At 40.3% G+C, this 17,848-nt stretch overlaps 2 protein-coding genes across 2 annotated transcripts in view; one reads left to right on the top strand and one right to left on the bottom strand.

Moving 5' to 3' along the window:
• The first annotated feature begins 356 nt into the window (after window positions 1–356).
• On the top strand, window positions 357–5,883 carry STAR (steroidogenic acute regulatory protein). The gene is made up of 7 exons (XM_007934980.1): window positions 357–420; window positions 1,796–1,909; window positions 2,215–2,342; window positions 3,960–4,118; window positions 4,362–4,546; window positions 5,139–5,232; window positions 5,770–5,883. The coding sequence occupies exons 1-7, from the start codon at window positions 357–359 to the stop codon at window positions 5,881–5,883; spliced, it is 858 nt and encodes a 285-aa protein (XP_007933171.1).
• A 3,896-nt stretch (window positions 5,884–9,779) lies between these two features.
• The window catches only part of ASH2L (ASH2 like, histone lysine methyltransferase complex subunit), a 33,623-nt gene continuing 25,554 nt past the window's right edge, over window positions 9,780–17,848 (bottom strand). Inside the window, exons 13-16 of the mRNA XM_007934976.2 lie at window positions 12,142–12,234; window positions 10,751–10,849; window positions 9,994–10,053; window positions 9,780–9,887 (exon numbers count right to left, since the gene is read on the bottom strand). Coding sequence (XP_007933167.1) covers window positions 9,780–9,887; window positions 9,994–10,053; window positions 10,751–10,849; window positions 12,142–12,234 — 360 coding nt within the window. The remainder of the gene's footprint in view (window positions 9,888–9,993; window positions 10,054–10,750; window positions 10,850–12,141; window positions 12,235–17,848) is intronic.

Here is a 17,848-nt window from a genome sequence, read left to right as displayed (position 1 = left end):
TCCCTCCATCCTTGAATCTGGCACCAATCTCTCGACTCCTTTCTAACCCCAACCCCCATGTGCTCCCCGCAAATGGCCAAAGCAGCAGTATGAGGCAATCCCTCTATCCTTGACCCCTTCCTTTGCACAGTGAGTGATGGATGGCTTTTTTTATCTCCTGGTGATGAAGCATAGCCTTCAGCTGGGGTATTTAAGACACAGACCCGCTGGGATCCATCACAGCTGCAGCATCTAAAGACAGACATTGACAGGGTCAGGACAGAAGCACCATCCTTGGGAGCAGAGGCGAGAGCAACCAACAGCAGGAAAAGCAGCAGCATCACTACTACCACATCTTCCCCTCCTGCCAGGAAACAATGCTACTAGCAACATTTAAACTGTGTGCTGGAAGCTCTTACAGACACATGCGCAACATGAAAGGTGAGTTTCCCCAGGCACAAGTAGGCTTTTTGGGTGGTAATCAAGAGCTCTCAGGCAATGTGATCCAGTGGGAAAAGTACTGAATTGGGAGTCAGGCCACCCAGGTTCTGATCCCATCTATGTCTCTAATTGGGTAAGCCTGGGCAAGTCCTTTCCCTTCTGGGACTGTTTTCCCACCTGAAGCATTGGACTGAATAGTAAGATACCTACGTCCCTTCCAGATTCTGTCATTTCTGGTCTCCCCTCCAGGGCTCTAGTTTTCTTGAACTATTCCTGATGTTGCCTTCCTCACGGGCTAGAGGTGGCTGGTACCAAGGGTAATAGAAAATGTCTTTGCCACAGTAGTAGCAAAATAAGCTACTATAAGTAGTAGAAATAAGCTTTGATCCAATAAGCAGTGTCAGTAAGCTTGAGACATGGGCAGAGGAGAGATGGGGGAGGAGAAGGAAAAGAAAGGGAATTAAGACATCAAAAGAGCAAGATGAGAGAAAGTGGTAAGGGAGGAAAGTCATAATTGGACAATAGGGAGGAGGCAGAATCCAGTTACTAAATGCCACTTTTGTAGAACTAATCAGGACCCCAACATCATCTAAGCCAATCTCGTTGCCATCTAAACAAGTCCTTTCCAAATACATTTGTTGCTGTTGTTGTTGTTAGGTGCCATTGAATCAGCTCTGACTCACAGCGACCTCATGCACAACAGAATGAAACACTACCTGGTCTTGCACCAGCCTCACAATCCTTGATATACCTGAGCCCATCGTTCTAGCCACTGTGTCAATCCATCGCATTGAAGACCTTCCCATTTTTTGCTGACCCTCCACTTTACCAGCTCCAAATAGTTTGGGTTGTATTAACTACCATTTAGATGGAAGTCATGCTTGGAAGACCTGCACTTAGCAGTTGGGTTGTTCTCAGTAAACCCAGTAAGACTTAACTTGTTCAGACTTCAGTGTCATACTGAGGATTTTACTCATGCAAGGGACCCTAACTGCTGGCAAGTCTACAGTCCTCAGGGGACAGTTCCTTTTATTCTCCTGCACTGGATTTTCCTGGTTGTGTAAACAAAGCTCTCACTTTTGTGGGGGGAGAAACTCAAATAGACTTCTGGTGCAGCACCTGCCTCCAGCAGAATCAGCTCCGACTGCCCTAGAGGGAAGACAGCAGGTTTCTGGGCCCTGGAGGCAGCCTGGTGGAATGTAAAGAGCAGGGAACTGGTTCTAGTTCAGGTTTTCTACTAGGAATTTGTGTGTTCCTAAGCAAGTCACATCCTCTCTCTGGGCCAGTTTTCTCATCTGTGACAAGACGGTGGGTAGAACGGTCCTTTCCTAAGCAATACCTGTTCCTGGGGAACCATTTCTTTTACTTCCTGCAGGCCTCAGGCACCAAGCAGTGCTGGCCATTGGCCAGGAGCTGAACAGGAGGGCACTGGGGGGCCCGGCCCCTAATGCATGGATTAACCAGGTCCGGTGCAGAAGCTCTCTGCTTGGTAAGTGCTGAGGCCTTGGGGCTTCTGCCAGAGTCACGTGGCTCCAGTCCTTCCCACCTCGCCCCCTCCCCCCTTTCTTACTTGCTCTATTTTGGGAGGATGGGAATACAGTTTCTCAAGGGCAGATTCCCTCCCTCCCTGTCATCTGCAGATGCTCTGTGTTTTAACTTGAGCTGTAGTCTGGACCTTATGGCTTTGGTCTTGGCTTTTCAGGGGAAAGATTAAATCTAGATATCAAAGGGATAAAATCTGGTAGGAGGATGGGGGTGCTGAAGGAAGCTCTGTCTCCTTGGCTGTGTACCCAGGTTCTCAGCTAGAAGAGACTCTCTACAGTGAGCAGGAGATGGCCTATATTCAGCAGGGAGAACAGGCCATGCAGAAGGCATTGGGCATCCTTAGCAACCAGGAGGGCTGGAAGAAGGAGAACCAACAGGTAAGGATGGAGGAGCCCACAGCTCAATATTCCACTGGCATCAAGGTCAGCCAGGGTCCATGCTCTTTTTTAGATTCCTTGTGCAGCAGTCACCAGGTGGCAAGTGTTTCTAACTTCAGAATTCTTCTATCCCAAGAATATATCCCAGACATCACCTCCACCCCCATTAAAGCTATCTGCAAACTTTGGTTTGAGAAACTGTCCCTCCATCCTTAAAACCAAACTCACTGCCATTGAGTCAATTCTGACTCATAAAGACCCTACAGGGCAGAATAGAACTGTCCCATAAAGTTTCCAAGGCCATGAATCTTTATAGAAGCTGACTGCCTCATCTTTCTCCCAGAGTGGCTGGTGGGTTCAAACCACCAGCCTTTTGGTTAGTAGCCAGATGCTCTGACCCAAGTGCCAGTGCCTTAGGCACTATGCTACCAGAGCTCCTCAGCAGAAGTTTACATGCTGCCATTACCCAAAGTTTAGGTAAAACCTGTCCTTCCCCAAGTTCTTGGGGTAATGGAGATAACAAACTACAGACATACCTAAGAGATATTGCAGGTTCAGTTCCAGACCACTGCAATAACTCAAGTATCACAATAAAGTTAGGCACATGAACTTTTTGGTTTCCCAGTGCATATAAAAGTTATGTTTACAAATTACTGTATGAAAAAGTTTGAAATATTGTGAGAATTACCAAAATGTGACAGAGACATGAAATGAACACATGCTATGGTAAAAATGGCATCCATGACTTCCTCAATGCAAGGTTGCCACCAACTTTCAATTTGTAAAACATGCAGTATCTGTGAAGTGCATTAAAGCCAGTAAAATTATGTATGCCAGAGAGTCAAGTACTGGCATACTTGACAATTTAGGTTCATCATTGCTTAGCTGAGGAACCTGAGCAGACCATTGAATCTTCTGGGCTCCACATCCTTCTTGGGTAAAACGAGGTATTGGAATAAAAAATCTCTAAGATTCCATCCAATATTCTACATATCGAAGTAGTTGGTTGTACTCTCCCCGCTTCCAGATTTGTCTCTCAACATCTTTAAACTTCCAAATTCAAATACGGGTCTTTTTAGTTGGACCTACCCAAACCACAAACAAACAGGTAGGGGAGGAGACTGGGTTAGGGTTGGGCATGGTAAATGGGGAGTGAAACTGAATGTACACTTAACATTGAACGTAAAACAAACTCTTAAAAAAAAAAAAAGTTCAGGGGCAGATAGGTAACCTCTTTTGTCTTCAGCAGACATCTGAAGCTTGTGACGGGAGGTAACCTACTTTACATTAATGGGAAATAGCCCCAGACTTCCTCATGATTAGCTTGGAGTTTTCTGCTCTTCCTCTCTTACTTTAGGAGCTCTGGTAGAGTAGTGCCTAAGGCATTTGACTACTAACCACAAGGCTGTAGGTTCAAACCCACCAGCCGCTCCTCAGAAGGAAGGCTGGGCAATCTCCTTCCATAATGATACTGCCTTGGAAACCCAAGGAGGAGTCGCTATGAGTCCAACTGAATGGCAGTGAGTTTCCTCCTACTTTGCCTAGTGCATTGTCTATGTGCCTTTGGCTAGGAATATTTTTCTCTAACCTTTATTCTGTCCTTTCTGTTCCTGACAGGCAAATGGGGACAAAGTGCTGAGTAAAATGGTCCCAGATGTGGGCAAGGTATTCCGGCTGGAGGTGGTGGTAGACCAGCCGATGGAGAGGCTCTATGAAGAGCTCGTGGACCACATGGAGGCAATGGGAGAGTGGAACCCCAATGTCAAGGAGATCAAGGTGAGGAGAATATAGGTGTGGGTGATGAGACCCAAGAGAACCTAGTCTGAAAGGTAGACTAAAGCCAACCTGTGCTTTGGCTGGTGCCTAGAAGGTTGGGCAATCTACTTCTGTAGTGATATTGCCTCAGCAACCCAAGGAGGGGTTGCTATGAGTTAGGGATGACTCAATGGTACATAACAACAAACAACAAAGTCTCAGTACTGGCTAAGTAGTGACTCTGGTTCTCTTGTGGCCTGGTAGGTTCTGCAGAAGATTGGAAAAGATACAGTCATCACCCATGAATTGGCTGCAGAATCTCCAGGAAACCTCGTGGGGCCCCGTGACTTTGTGAGTGTGCGCTGTGCCAAGCGCCGAGGCTCCACCTGTGTGTTGGCTGGCATGGCTACACACTTCGGGGAGATGCCTGAGCAGAAAGGGGTCATCAGGTAACACTGGCAGCAGGCTCAAAGTTCCCTTCTCCTAACACAGGTCCATGGGCATGCACCCACCAAGGCTGTGATGGTCCTCATCCTCAAAGCCCTTTATAAAGGAAGTAGATTCTCATTTTCCAAAGCAGGGGAGAAAGACAAGATTGGCCCCATCCTAGACAGCCAATTTGTTCTGGCACCCCAGAAAGTTTAAATAGATTAGTAATTTTCTAAAGTAAGGGCAGGGTTGAGGTTCACATGATATGCTCCTAGACTGGCAATTAAAACCTTAAAATAGTTTATGCCACTTAGAACACAGTTGCTACCTGAGTGTCCCAAGGGCCTAGCCACCAGCATGGAGCCTTTCCCCAACCTCCCCATGATCTAGCAACTAAAAGGCATGCAGGGGGTCTCCAGGTTTCTGCTCCAGCATCTGTTCTGATGAGTTGGTAACCATGTTAACACGTTAGGTATCATTCTTGGCAAAGGGTATTTCCCTGACAACATTTCGGGTAAGACAACATGCTCTAGAAACATGGCTAGTGTAACTGGTCAGCCTTAGCAAGAACTCTGAATTCTCTTCTTGACTCTTCCTCTATTTATTTGTCAGAGCGGAGCATGGTCCCACTTGCATGGTGCTTCGTCCCCTAGCTGGAAGTCCTTCAAAGACCAAACTCACTTGGCTACTCAACATTGACCTCAAGGTGAGGAGAAAGGAAGGTAGCTCAGGGAGTAGGTGGCAGTGAGAAAAACAGGCTCTTCCCTCTCCATCCACATGGATCAGGAGGAATCCTCTCCTATTTTTAGACTGTTAGAGAGGAAAGGGACATGAGTGATGGCCTAGTTGATATTCTACCATCTCAAAACCCTGCAATGGCTCCCTTCTACATCTCACACCAAATTTCAACTCTAGTTATCATTTTAAAGAAAACTTATGCTCATAAATCTTAAGTGTGAGAGAGGGGAATTAACTTGCCCAGGGTCACACGACTGGGAAAATACAGAGTTGAAATGTCTTGAAACTAAATCCTACGCTTCTGACATTGTTATGACAGCAGGGTGGCAATGAGGTTCTCCAGCCCTTGACCCTGGTCAACTCTCAGGTTGCACTTACAAACTGAACTGGGAAATCAAGTACCAGGCAACCCATAATTTTTTGTGATGGGGAGCAGAGAGGCCTAGAGTGCAGTATCACTCAAAGACTACCAAATTCTATCTTCTACTAATTCTTCTTTTGGCAGGGGTGGCTGCCAAAGACTATCATCAACCAGGTCCTATCACAGACCCAGCTGGATTTTGCCAACCATCTGCGCCACCGCCTGGATGCCAACTTGGTCTCGGAAGCCAGATATTAAAGACCAGCCTGCTACTCCCAACTGTTCTAGCTGTGTCAACGTGCATGCTCAAGAAAAATCCCTGCTAGCAGCCTGCGAGTCTATTTGAGACCCTCAGTAGGATGGGGTTGCAGTGTGCGGAGTATGATACTAGGACTCAGCTTGGTAAAATTCCAAGAAAACAGGGATGAGGCTCTTGGATAGAGGAAGAGCCTTCCCACTTCATTTGGTTAGCTATAAAATAAAGGCTAAGGCTCTCAAAATATCTGTACAAATGCCCAGCTCAAAACATCTTAAAACGCTACTAGCCAACTGAATGTGGGGAATGCTAACAGGCACTGGGGCTTCAAGTTTTAAGGGCTCAAGAACTTCATTCCCTGCAGGCAGAGTGACTGAACAAAGGAAGTCTTATTGGTACTTTCCAGAAATCCATTCTAAGGTTCTTCTATGAAAAATTCAAAACTAATTAGTAGACTGGTCCCCACTTTTTCCATAAGCACTAGTCAGAATAAAAAATCCTGACATAAAAACATCAGTTGGAACCTATTTTAAAATTCTATTCTTGAAAAAATCTATTTTAGGAAATTGCAACTTCATACTAGAGAAGTCCTAGGCAAAGAAAAATAAAACAAATTCCTCTAGCTCATTTGAAAGAAACTACTGGAGGTTTGTGCCATTCAATTATTATTTAGACACTGTTATCAGAATTTTTTATAAAAACTTCCATGGTAAGTCTAAAATCAGTTCTTCTAGAACTCTTAACTAATAGCTGATTAATGGGCACTGGAAGACAAAGATTATGACTGAGGATTTTTATTTTTCTAATTAAAAGGAATGACAGTGCCAAAAATAAGAAAGAACAATGTTCCTAAGGTAAACAAAAACAAACTTTATTATTTTCCCACCAGTGATTGTTTACATCTAAAAAGGGTACTGAAACTTCAGCTCAGAGCCTAGTACATCAGCTCCCGGTTAGCCCTGCCACCATTTATGATATCACTTAGTTGTAAGAGAATGCCACAGTTGTCATCTTAGCTCAAAGCTACTTAATATTTCACTATTTTGGGAAAGGACGTGGCTAGAGGGAGAAGGGGAATATAGTGACAGCAATTTCCCATTCCAGGATTCAGGAACTTATGCTTTAAAAATATGAATTACGATTACTTTGCTAAAATTTATCAATAGGATGAAGAATCAACCATTATTACCTGAAGCTCTTCCATTCTAGTTCTAACAGCATTGATAATTTCACCATTTGCAAACAGGGCTCTAACTTATTTATTAAGCAAATTAACAATAGCAGGAATACTAGTATTTATTGAGGTATTATAATTTTACAATTGATAGAAGTATTTATTGTTATTTATTCTGACTGTTTCTTAGAGTAAGCTATTTTTGGCAAGGATGAAATCACAGTTTATCTGAGAGCTTCATGAGAGAAGATAATTGTAGAAGTATCTGTAGAACAGAATTATCATCCCCTTCCAGCTAAAAGAAAATGGTTACTTTTTAAAAGATGTGTAAAGAAACACACTCCAGTTTCAAAAGAAAACAGGCTGATGGTAAATAAATGGGCTTTAAACAACAATTACGATTTTGAGCTGGACTGTAATTTGTCTTCTTCAAACTATGTAACTGTTTTTGTGATGTCTGGGGAGACAATTTCCTCACTTCTTTTAATTTTACATTAGAATAAAACAAGTTGTCACTGATGACTTCCTTGCAGAAACTATCTTATATAGAACAGTATGAAGAGGGGGACAATGATGGTTTAGTGGTACAATTATCACCTTCCAGGGTGAGAATTCTTATTCCCAGCTAACATCTCTCATCAGTAGCCACCACTCAACTGTCAGTGAAGGCTTGTGTGTTATGATGTGGAACAAGTTTCAGCAGAGGTTCCTAAGATGGACTAGGAAGAAAGGCCTGGTGATCTACTTCCAAAAATCAGTCACAATGATCAGTGATGGCACAGGACTAGGCAGCATTTTGTTGTGTTGTGCATGAGTTTGCCACCAGTCAGGGGCCAACCTGATGGCAACTAACAACAACAAATGTGAAGAATGGATATTCTTTGAGCCTTTCAAATGAATGTTTACAATAATGACAACTATATATATACACACACGTATACACACACAGACATGCACACATATTTAATATGAAGTATAAACCAGCAAAATCATTACTTCTGTAACTTCTGTTTTATTTATTTATTATTTTTGCAGTGTTCCCTCCCCTCCCCTCCCACCCTTGGTAACCAACAAAGAAAGTTTCCTTCCATATACTTCTGTAACTTCTGATTTATGAAAGCCAAACATAAAAATCTAACTTTATAATTTAGGGGGCAAGTGGGTATATAACTTGTAAGTGGTAATTTATATTACAAAGAATTTACCTTTATCTTCCTCTAAATATCACCCTCATTTTCCTGGAGTCCTTCAAACTGTTAAGATCCAGAAGTTTCTATAACCAAATCTGCTTTTAAGACCTGCCCAAGAATTACTAGGTATCTAGAAATGACAAGCTGAGACTCTAGCTTGTGAAAATATTGGTTCTATGTCAAGTTTCCTGTTAAGAGATGTGGAGTAGTGAATGGACTAAACAAAGGTTCAAGGTAATTCACCTGAAGACAAATATATTAGTTAAAGTTAATGTGTTAGGATACCAATATTCTTGAAATATTGAAATTTCTTAAATAGGAAAATGACAAGAACATATTTAGAAGAGCCACAGATATAATGTATGGTGATTCTATGGCAACATATCACTTATGTCTTGGTGAACCACTCTACCTGTTAACCTAGGTATAAAGTTATATGCAGGGAGTCACTGGGGTAATCCTGGGAGGGCTGCATTTGCCACAAGACTGATGTGCCCTTTGCACATGAAAAAGGAAAGGCATAAAGGCATCCCAAAGGCAGGCTCATATATTTCAATTTTTAGTATTCTAGACACTGTCCTTTAACCATCAGTATTGCAAAGGAAGATAAGCAAGGCAGGAAAACAACCTGAACAGATCAACAGCCAAGTTCAAAGACAAGAGTAGGAGAGAATCCATTAGCTCTTTAAACTTTTGTTCACTTCTTTGAAAGTGCAATTTCCTCAAAATGAAGGGAGTAGTTGATGGGGTGGCTGAGATAGAAGCAACAGGAGAGGAGCTGAGATCCAAGTCAGAAATTGGCTTCTCCCTCTAGTGCCACTGCCCCTCCTCTTACTGTCCACACTTCTGTCACCAAGAACACCCAAATCTGAGGGAACCAAAATGTCACACAAACTTAAAACAAGTTTTATTTGGGAATAGTTCCTACCTTTGTTAAAGCTGCACTCAAGTTCCTTTCACAATTATAGTTCTAGAGACCTTATTAGTTTCAGAGACACCAGTGGTCAAAAGTGTATTTCAAAATTAGTAACAAAAACAAACTTGCACCAAAAGGAAACAACTTTTAGATTGTTTGGAATGTACAGCTATTGATTCAGCTATTCTCATAAATAAGCCAACCACTTCCATGGAAATCAGATGGCAGGGAGTCAACACCCACAGAAGGAAATATCTTTAGTCGCCTACTCAGACAAGATTATTCACTCTGTAGAAAATACAGTAATATAACAAATCCCAGCTGGAGGGATATGTGGTACAGCACCAATTTCACAGGAAATTTACGTAACTGTGGGGTCAGCAATTGTTGGCATATGGTACACAATATAAGAGCATTCGCTGGAAGTGAGGAAAGATATTAAAAAGGCAGGGAGTTTGCCCTGGTTCCCACCCTGGACTTTGAACTTGCAAAAAGCAGAAGCTGTGTTCTGTACCATCTTAGAGAGGACACTTAAAACTATTAAAAAAACAAAACAAAACAAATAAACCCAGTATCATTCTCGAGAAAGTCCATGTCTGAAAAGAAAATGGGACCTGGTCAGGGTTCCCATGGGGGACTCCGCCTCCCATCCACTTCTGTTTCCACATGATATAAGACATCAGCCAGAGTATGTTCTACCACAGCGCCCCAGCCCATGTCACTCATCTGCAGGAAGAACAAGAAACAAGGAAGTGGGATGATTAAAATAACCACAGCCAAGAAGTAACAAAGATACTGAGGATGCAATGCTGACATTTCTAATGTTACTCACAGGGCGGTAACTGAGATCCTTTGGAGGATACTTGAAGCATGGTCCAAAGTTAATAGAAACCTGGGATAAATTAAATTCAAACAGACATGGATGAACACAAGAAAAATACTGAAAAAGTTAATTTGACATGGGAAAATTTCCTCTTTAAAATGTAGTTGTGATGCTCAGGGTCCACCTGGAACTTATGAGGTCTATTAAATTGCTAAAAGTGGTCAACACCTGAATATCCATGAAGAATTAGGTAAATGAAATAGACTTGTGTGGATTTCTGTTCACAACCTACAGATTTCCTTATTTTACTGGCTTCCTTAGTGGCTACTGACAGACTGAAAATACATGGAAACCTCCAAGCATTAAATTTTCAATTGCTTTTTTTTTTTAAATTAACAGGTCCTAAGGAAGACAGTTTCCTTCTTCCTGCTGGATCACACTTAGAAAAAATTAGTATCAGCAAAAGTAATTAACAAATAAAGGTAGGTTATCATGACATAGCATGACCAACTTGATTTCTGAATGCATATACTTCACATCCTTTACATTAAAAAATGGGTGTTCCATAGAGTGCAAAGGAAAGTATAGGTTACCCCAAATGCAAGGCCTTTATTCAAGGAAATCTTTCCCAAAAGCCTCCCAGTAACAGTAGCATTTTGCTCTTAGGTCTATTCAGCCTTCTCTTTAGAACTCAATCAGTAGCTCTTTCATTACAACCTCACCTACTGCCCTCAAGTTACGCTCACAGGATGAACATGATACATACCGTGCAGCTCTTGTACAGTGAGATGGCTGGAAAGTAAACTCCCTCAAATATATCTTTGTAAGCCACACCTTGATTGACACCATTTTTATAAAATATTATCTGAAACAAAAACCACTGGTTTTACTTTAGAATTTAAAAGGAGAATAAACAACAAAAGAACTTACTTGGAGAACCTTTTAGAAGTGCTGCCACTATACCAGACCACTGTCATAATATACCCCAAGAAAAGCATATAGCTTGTGTAATAACAAAAATATCTTACATTCATATATAATACTTTAGACTGTTCCAAAGTATTTTTACATGCACCAGTCCAGGTGGTTTTCTGGTTTCTTATTTTCTGAAATCCTATGCAATTTAATCAAATAGTTTTACATTTGATTATTCATTATATTATATTTATAAAAAGTAATTTAGTCTTCACTGATCTTCCAAACTATACCTATTTAAGTTTTTAATTTTTGTCCCTTTACCTTGTATCAGGTTCCTACTTCTGAGGTTCCTACTTCTGCTTTGAAGATGTCCATATCTTCTATCATAGTACTCATTTTCTTTCTTCTCTCTGTCCACTAATTACTCTGAATAGTCTCTCTTAACCTCTATATATTAACTTCAGAAAAGGCTCCTTTTGCTAAAGCAACTTTCTTTGCCTTACCTTCCCAGAAAAACCCATTTTTTTCTCTGGATGTATCATACCTAGATCTATTAACTGTTTCCCTTGACTATTTTTCCCTATGAAGAATTGAATCCAAGTTTCTTTAATTTTCTTATATTCCCTTCTATTAGTATCCTAGGTGGTTCACTGCATTTTTATGGAAAAATGTTTCTAGCTCAGAACTTTCTTTCTCCTTTTCTCCTTTAATTTCTGGTCCTTGTGGCGGGACCAGATGTACCAGCCTTTGATTGTGTTATGACCTTGGGCAGACATCGTCCCAATGACCCTGGGAAGGGGAAGCAGGGAAAGTTCTAGAAAATGCTGAGTGAGCTATTTTATAGCTCCTGGTGCTCAGGGTCACAGAGCAAAGTCTCCTCTCCTATTCTAGTGTTTCTTTCTCTGCTCTTGATACCCCCTGAGAAAGAATAAGTATGTATGACTTGCTTCCTCAATCTCCTCTAGATTTCTGTTATTACGCAACAGTTTTTACACTTTTTTCCCTATAGACTGAGCCTGAAAGAACCCTGGGCTCCCTCTTTTAGCAGCAGCACAAGACTACAGAAAATACAACAGTGGGAAGCAGAGTGAGCCTGTGTGTGCGTGCACTGCTACTGGCTAGCTGTATTACCAGCAACTTCCTTCAGTCCTCTTTGAGACTTATCTCCTCATTTTGACAATAAGGGGGCTGGACCCAATCTTCAAGGCCTTTTAGTTCTGAGGTATGACCATGACTCACCTCACTATGAGGAGTCTGCTTTAGGCTCTTTTCTGCTTTATCCACAAAGTCTTTTTCTTCAAAATACAAATAACTTTTGAACTTTATCAAAGCCTTGAAAACAGAGAAAGGAGAGGGGGAAAAAAAAGGCACACTGGAACATTAGCTACATCATAAATTAAAAAAAACCCCAGATTCATGCAAATAGCACAGAGTTCTTAGGCTCTAAAACAGAAATTAGGAACTTTTGTAGAACTGGTTTTGCTAGATTTTGAACTATGTAATTCTTTAAAAGTAGCTGATAGTATATACTTGTCAAATATTTTTTAAAGAGGCCTTTATGAAGAAAATTTATGAGGAAACTCATACATAAACATGCTCACTCTTATCACAACAAAAATACTCATAGAAGTGGTTAAATTAATTCATATATTTTTCTTCCCCCTCAATAGTTTTAGTAGAAAAAAAATAACAACTATACATGGCCTAAAATTCCTTACTCTATAAAAACAATTCTGAAGGGTCAGTTTAATATCACTACTTACTGTACTCCTAGTTCCCTACCTGTTTCTCCCATAGGTGGCTGCTGGGCTACTACCTTGTCTTACTGGTTCCCAAGAGTCCACTTAACTATCTACTCCTGGTTAAATATATGAAATTAAGTTTTTAGAAGTACAATTTTTTAGCATACACATGTACTGAACATGGTGAAAAAAAATTCAAAAGGATATAAAATTCTTCCCTCGAATTCTTGTCTCTCTCACCAAAAGCAATCACTTTTCTAGTTTCCTCATATCCTTCTGGAGAATCTAGACACATTAATATCTTAAAAATTTCAAAACATGCACAAATGAAAAAACCTCACACTATACAAACACACAAAGAAAACCACAAACCAAGCCATACAAATGGCAGCACACTGTACATTCTGTTCTGCATCTTGAATTTTTCACTTAACAAGACATCTTGGGGATTATTTCATATCAGAATATATGCAGTTTTTTATAGATCCATAGTATTCTGTTGTACAGCTGTATTATTAACAAAGACCTTTGTGTTCTATAAAACAAAGCATCAGTGTTGCATGCATTTAAGCATTCTAAGATGTCCTTACGAATAGCAGTGAAACACTCTGATATAGTGCTGGAAGATGAGCCCCCTCGGGTTGGAAGGTACTCTAAATACAACTGGGGAAGAGCTGCCTCCTTAGAGTAGAGCCGACTTTAATGATGAGGATGGAGTAAAGCTTTTGGGACCTCCATTTGCTGACATGGCAAGGCTCAAGATGAGAAGAAACAGCTGCAAACATCTACTAATAATCAGAACATAGAATGTAGGAAGTATGAATCTAGAAAAACTGGAAGTTGTAAAAACTGAAATGGAACACATAAAGATTGATATCCTAGGCATTAGTAAGCTGAAATGGACTGGTTTTGGCCATTTTGAATCAGTCAACTATATGATCTATGCTGCGAATGACAAACTGAAGAGGAATGGTGTGGCATTCATCATCACAAAGAATGTATCAAGATGCATCCTGAAGTACACTGCTGTCAGTGATAGGATAACATCCATAAGCCTACAAGGAAAAACAGTTAATACTACTGTTAGCCAAATTTACGTACCAACAACCAAAGCCAAAGATGAGGAAATTGAAGATTTTACCAACTTCTACAGTCTGAAATTGACCGAACATGCAATTAAGATGTGTTGATTATCACTGGTGATTGGAATGCAAAAGCTGGAAATAAAGAATTACTGGTAGCTGGAAAATTTGGCCTTGGAGATAGAAATAACGCTGGAGATTCATGATAGAATGTGCAAGACCAATGACTTATTCATTGCAAATACCTTTTTTCAACAACACAAATGGCGGTTATACACATGGACTTCACCAGACGGAGTACACAGGAATCATATCAATTACATCTGTGGCAAGAGGTGATAGAGAAGCTCAATATCTTCAGTCAAAACAAGGCCAGGAACTGACTGTGGAATGGACCATCAACTGCTCATATGCAAGTTCAACTTGAAGTTGAAGACAATTAAAACAAGTCCACAAGAGCCAAAATATGACCTTGAATACATCCCTCCTGAATTTAGAGACTATCTAAAGAATAGATTTGATGCATTAAACACCAGTTACAAAAAACCAGAGGAACTGTGGGATGACATTAAGAACATCATCCATGAAGACAGCAAAAGGTCATTAAAAAGACAGGAAAGGAAGAAAAGACCAAAATGGATGTCAGAAGAGACTCTGAAACTTGCCCTTGAGTGAAGAGTAGCTAAAACAAATGGAAGAAATAACAAGATAAAAGAGCAGAACAGAAGATTTCAAAGAGCTCGAGAAGACAAAGTCATTTATTATAATGAAATGTGCAAAGACCTGGAGTTAGAAAACCAAAAGGAAAGAGCATGCTCAGCATTTCTCAAGCTGAAAGAACTGAAGAAAAAATTTAAGCCTTGAGTTGCAATATTGAAAGATTCTATGGGCAAAATATTGAATGATGCAGGAAACATCCAAAGAAGATGGAAGGAATACACAGAGGCACTGTACCAAAAAGAATTGGTCAATGTTTATCCATTTCAACAGATGGCATATGACCAAGAACCAATGGTATTGAAGGAAGAAGTTGAGGCTGCACTGAAGGAATTGGCGAAAAACAAGGCTCCAGGAATTGATGCAATATCCATCAAGATGTTTCAACAGGTGGATGCCATGCTGGAGGCACTCACTTGGCTATGCTAAGAGATCTGGAAGATAGCTACCTGGCCAACTGACTGGAAGAGATCCTTATTTGGACCCATTTGAAAGAAAAGTGATCCCACAGAATGTGGAAATTATCAAACAGTATCATTAATATTGCACACAAGTAAATTCTTACTGAAGATAATTCAAAAGCGGTTGCAGCAGTATACCAACAGAGAACTTCCAGAAATGAAAGCTGGATTCAGAAGAGTATGCAGAATGAGGGATATCACTGCTGATTTCAGATGGATCTTGGCTCAAAGCAAAGAATACCAGAGAGATGTTTACTTGTGTTTTATTGATTATGCAAAAGCATTCAATTGTGTGGATCATAACAAATTATGGATAACATTGAGAAAAACGGGAATTCCAGAATACTTAATTGTACTCATGAGGAACCTGTACATAGATTAGGAGGCTGTCCTTTGAACAGAACAAGGGGATACTGCATGGTTTAAAATCAGAAAGGGAGTGCATCAGGGTTGTATCCTTTCACCATACTTATTCAATCTGTATGCTGAGCAAATAACCCAAGAAGCTCGACTATATGAAGAAGAGTGTGGCATCAATATTGGAGGAAGACTCACTAACAACCTGTGATACACAGATGACACAACTTTGCTGAGGATGTGAGGATGACTTGAAGCACTTACTGATGAAGATTGAAGACTATAGTCTGCTGTACGGATTACACCTCAATATAAAGAAAACAAAAGTCCTCACAACTGGACCAATAAGGCAGCATCTGATAAATGGAGAAAGGACTGAAGTTGTCAAAGACTTCATATTACTTGGTTCTACAATTAACACCAATGGAAGCAGCAGTCAAGAGACATCAGAAGATGTATTGCATTGGGCAAATCTGCTGCAAAAGACCTCTTTCAAGTGATGAAGAACAAAGATGTCTCCTTGAAGATTAAGGTGTGGCTAACCCAAGACTTGATATTTTCAGTCACCTCACATGAATGTGAGAGCTGGACAATGAATAAGGAAGTCTGAAGAAGAGTTGATGCTTTTGAGTTGTGGTGCTGGTGAAGAATGCTGGAAGTACCATGGACTGCTAAGAGAACTAACAAATCTGTCCTGGAGGAAGCGCAGCCGGAATGCTCCCTGGAAATGAGAACAGCCAGACTTCATCTCACCTACTTTGGTCATGTCACAAGGGACCATTCTCTGAAGAAGGATATCATGCTTGGTAAAGTGGAGGGTCAACAAAAAAGAGGAAGGCCTTCAACAAGATAGATTGACACAGCGGCTACAACGATAGGCTCAGGTGTGGCAAGGATCATGGGGCTGGCACAGGACCAGTCAGTGTTTCATTCTGTTGTATATAAGGCTGCTATGAGTTGGAGACAACTCAATGGCACCTAACAACAACAACAGATGGCAATGTGAGTGAACAGGGTGATATGATCAATAAAATGGGATCCTACACAGCTATTATAAGAACAAATATAAAAGATTTACACTACTCAATTTAAAGACTTCTGCTAAAGCTACAAAAATCCAGACAGTGTACTACTGGCATAAAGATCAACAAATAGATCAGTGGAATAGAATGGAGAATCCAGCAAGAAACCTACGCTTATATGGTCATTTTATTTTTCCTAAATAATTCTGGTGGTTAAAGCACTGGGTTGTTAACCACAAGGTTGGTGATTCAAACTCACCAGATGCTCTCCAGGAGAAAGATGAGGTAGTATGCTTTTGTAAAAACTTACAGCCTTTACGAAACATGCACAAACAAAAAAAACCCAATGGGAACCCTATGGAGCAGTTCTGCCCTGTCCTATAGGGTTGCTCTGAGTCAGAATTGACTTGATGACAGTGGGTAAAAGCACTAAAGCAATCCCTGCAGAAAGAAAAGAGGTTTTTTTTTTTTAAAAAAAAAAAAAAAAAAAAAAACGGTGCTGGAATAACTAGGTATCTATATGGAAAAAAACCTCAACCACTACTTTACACAGTTAAGGTGGATAAGAGACCTAAATGCAAGAGCTAAAACTAATTCCTTCAAAGGAAAATACTCTCAAGACTTGGAAGTAGGCAAAGATTTTTTAATTCACAAAAAAGCAATATGGCTATAAAAGAAAAGTAATCAATTATACGTCATAAAAATTAAAACTTCAGTTCATCAGAAGATATTGTTAAGAGAGTGAATAGGCAAACCACAGACAAGAAGAAAAATACTCAAAAACAAATGTATCTGACAAAGGACTATAATCCAGACTAAAAGAGCAAAACAACTTGATTTCAAAATAGGCAAGATATTAGAACAGAGACATCATAAAAGTTACAGGAATGGCCAGTAAACCCATGAACAAATGCCATATACCATCAGTCATCAAAGAAATGCTAATTTAAACCACAATGAGATACCACACACCAGAATGGCTAAAATTAAGTCAACACATAACATAAAATGTTGGTAAAGATGTGGAGCAAATAAAAGTCATACACTGTTGATAGAGATGGAAAAAATCTGGGAATTTCTTGTAAAACTAAACATTATACCCACCCTATAACCCAATAATTCCATTTCTAGGTACTGACCCAAAAGAAGTGAAAACATATTTACAGAAAGATTTGTATGAGACTGTACAAATACTTTATTCAAAATAGCCCCAAAACTGAAACAGCCAAAGGTTTCATCAATAGGAGGCATAATCATACAATGGAATTCTACTCATAAGTAAAAAGGAACAAACTACAGATATATGCAATAATATGGCTGAATCTAAAAAGCATTATGCCAAAGATAAAAGCTGAATACAAAAGATTATACACTGCACGATTCCAGTTGTGTAAGGTAAAGAACGGCAAAAATTAATCTATGAGCCTGGTGGAACCACTGAGACTACGGCCCCTAGCTGCCCTTCAGGTCTGGAACTGAACCCACACCTGTGGTTTCCAGCCAAACAAAAGACAGGCATATGAGTTGAACATTTACCTCAAGTAGATACAAGTAGAGAGAACAAT

Source organism: Orycteropus afer, unplaced genomic scaffold (assembly GCF_000298275.1).
Source record: "Orycteropus afer afer isolate SDZICR_OR568_19922 unplaced genomic scaffold, OryAfe1.0 scaffold00024, whole genome shotgun sequence".
Classification (NCBI taxonomy): domain Eukaryota; kingdom Metazoa; phylum Chordata; class Mammalia; order Tubulidentata; family Orycteropodidae; genus Orycteropus; species Orycteropus afer.
Note: the sequence above shows the minus strand (reverse complement) of the source record. Positions and strands in the feature narration are given on the sequence as shown.

Coding starts and splice junctions, on each gene's coding strand:
- STAR (XM_007934980.1), top strand. CDS start 357: ATGCTACTAGCAACATTTAAACTGTGTGCTGGAAGCTCTTACAGACAC. Junction 421..1,795: donor ACACATGCGCAACATGAAAG/GTGAGTTTCCCC, acceptor TACTTCCTGCAG/GCCTCAGGCACCAAGCAGTG. Junction 4,547..5,138: donor GAGCAGAAAGGGGTCATCAG/GTAACACTGGCA, acceptor TTTATTTGTCAG/AGCGGAGCATGGTCCCACTT.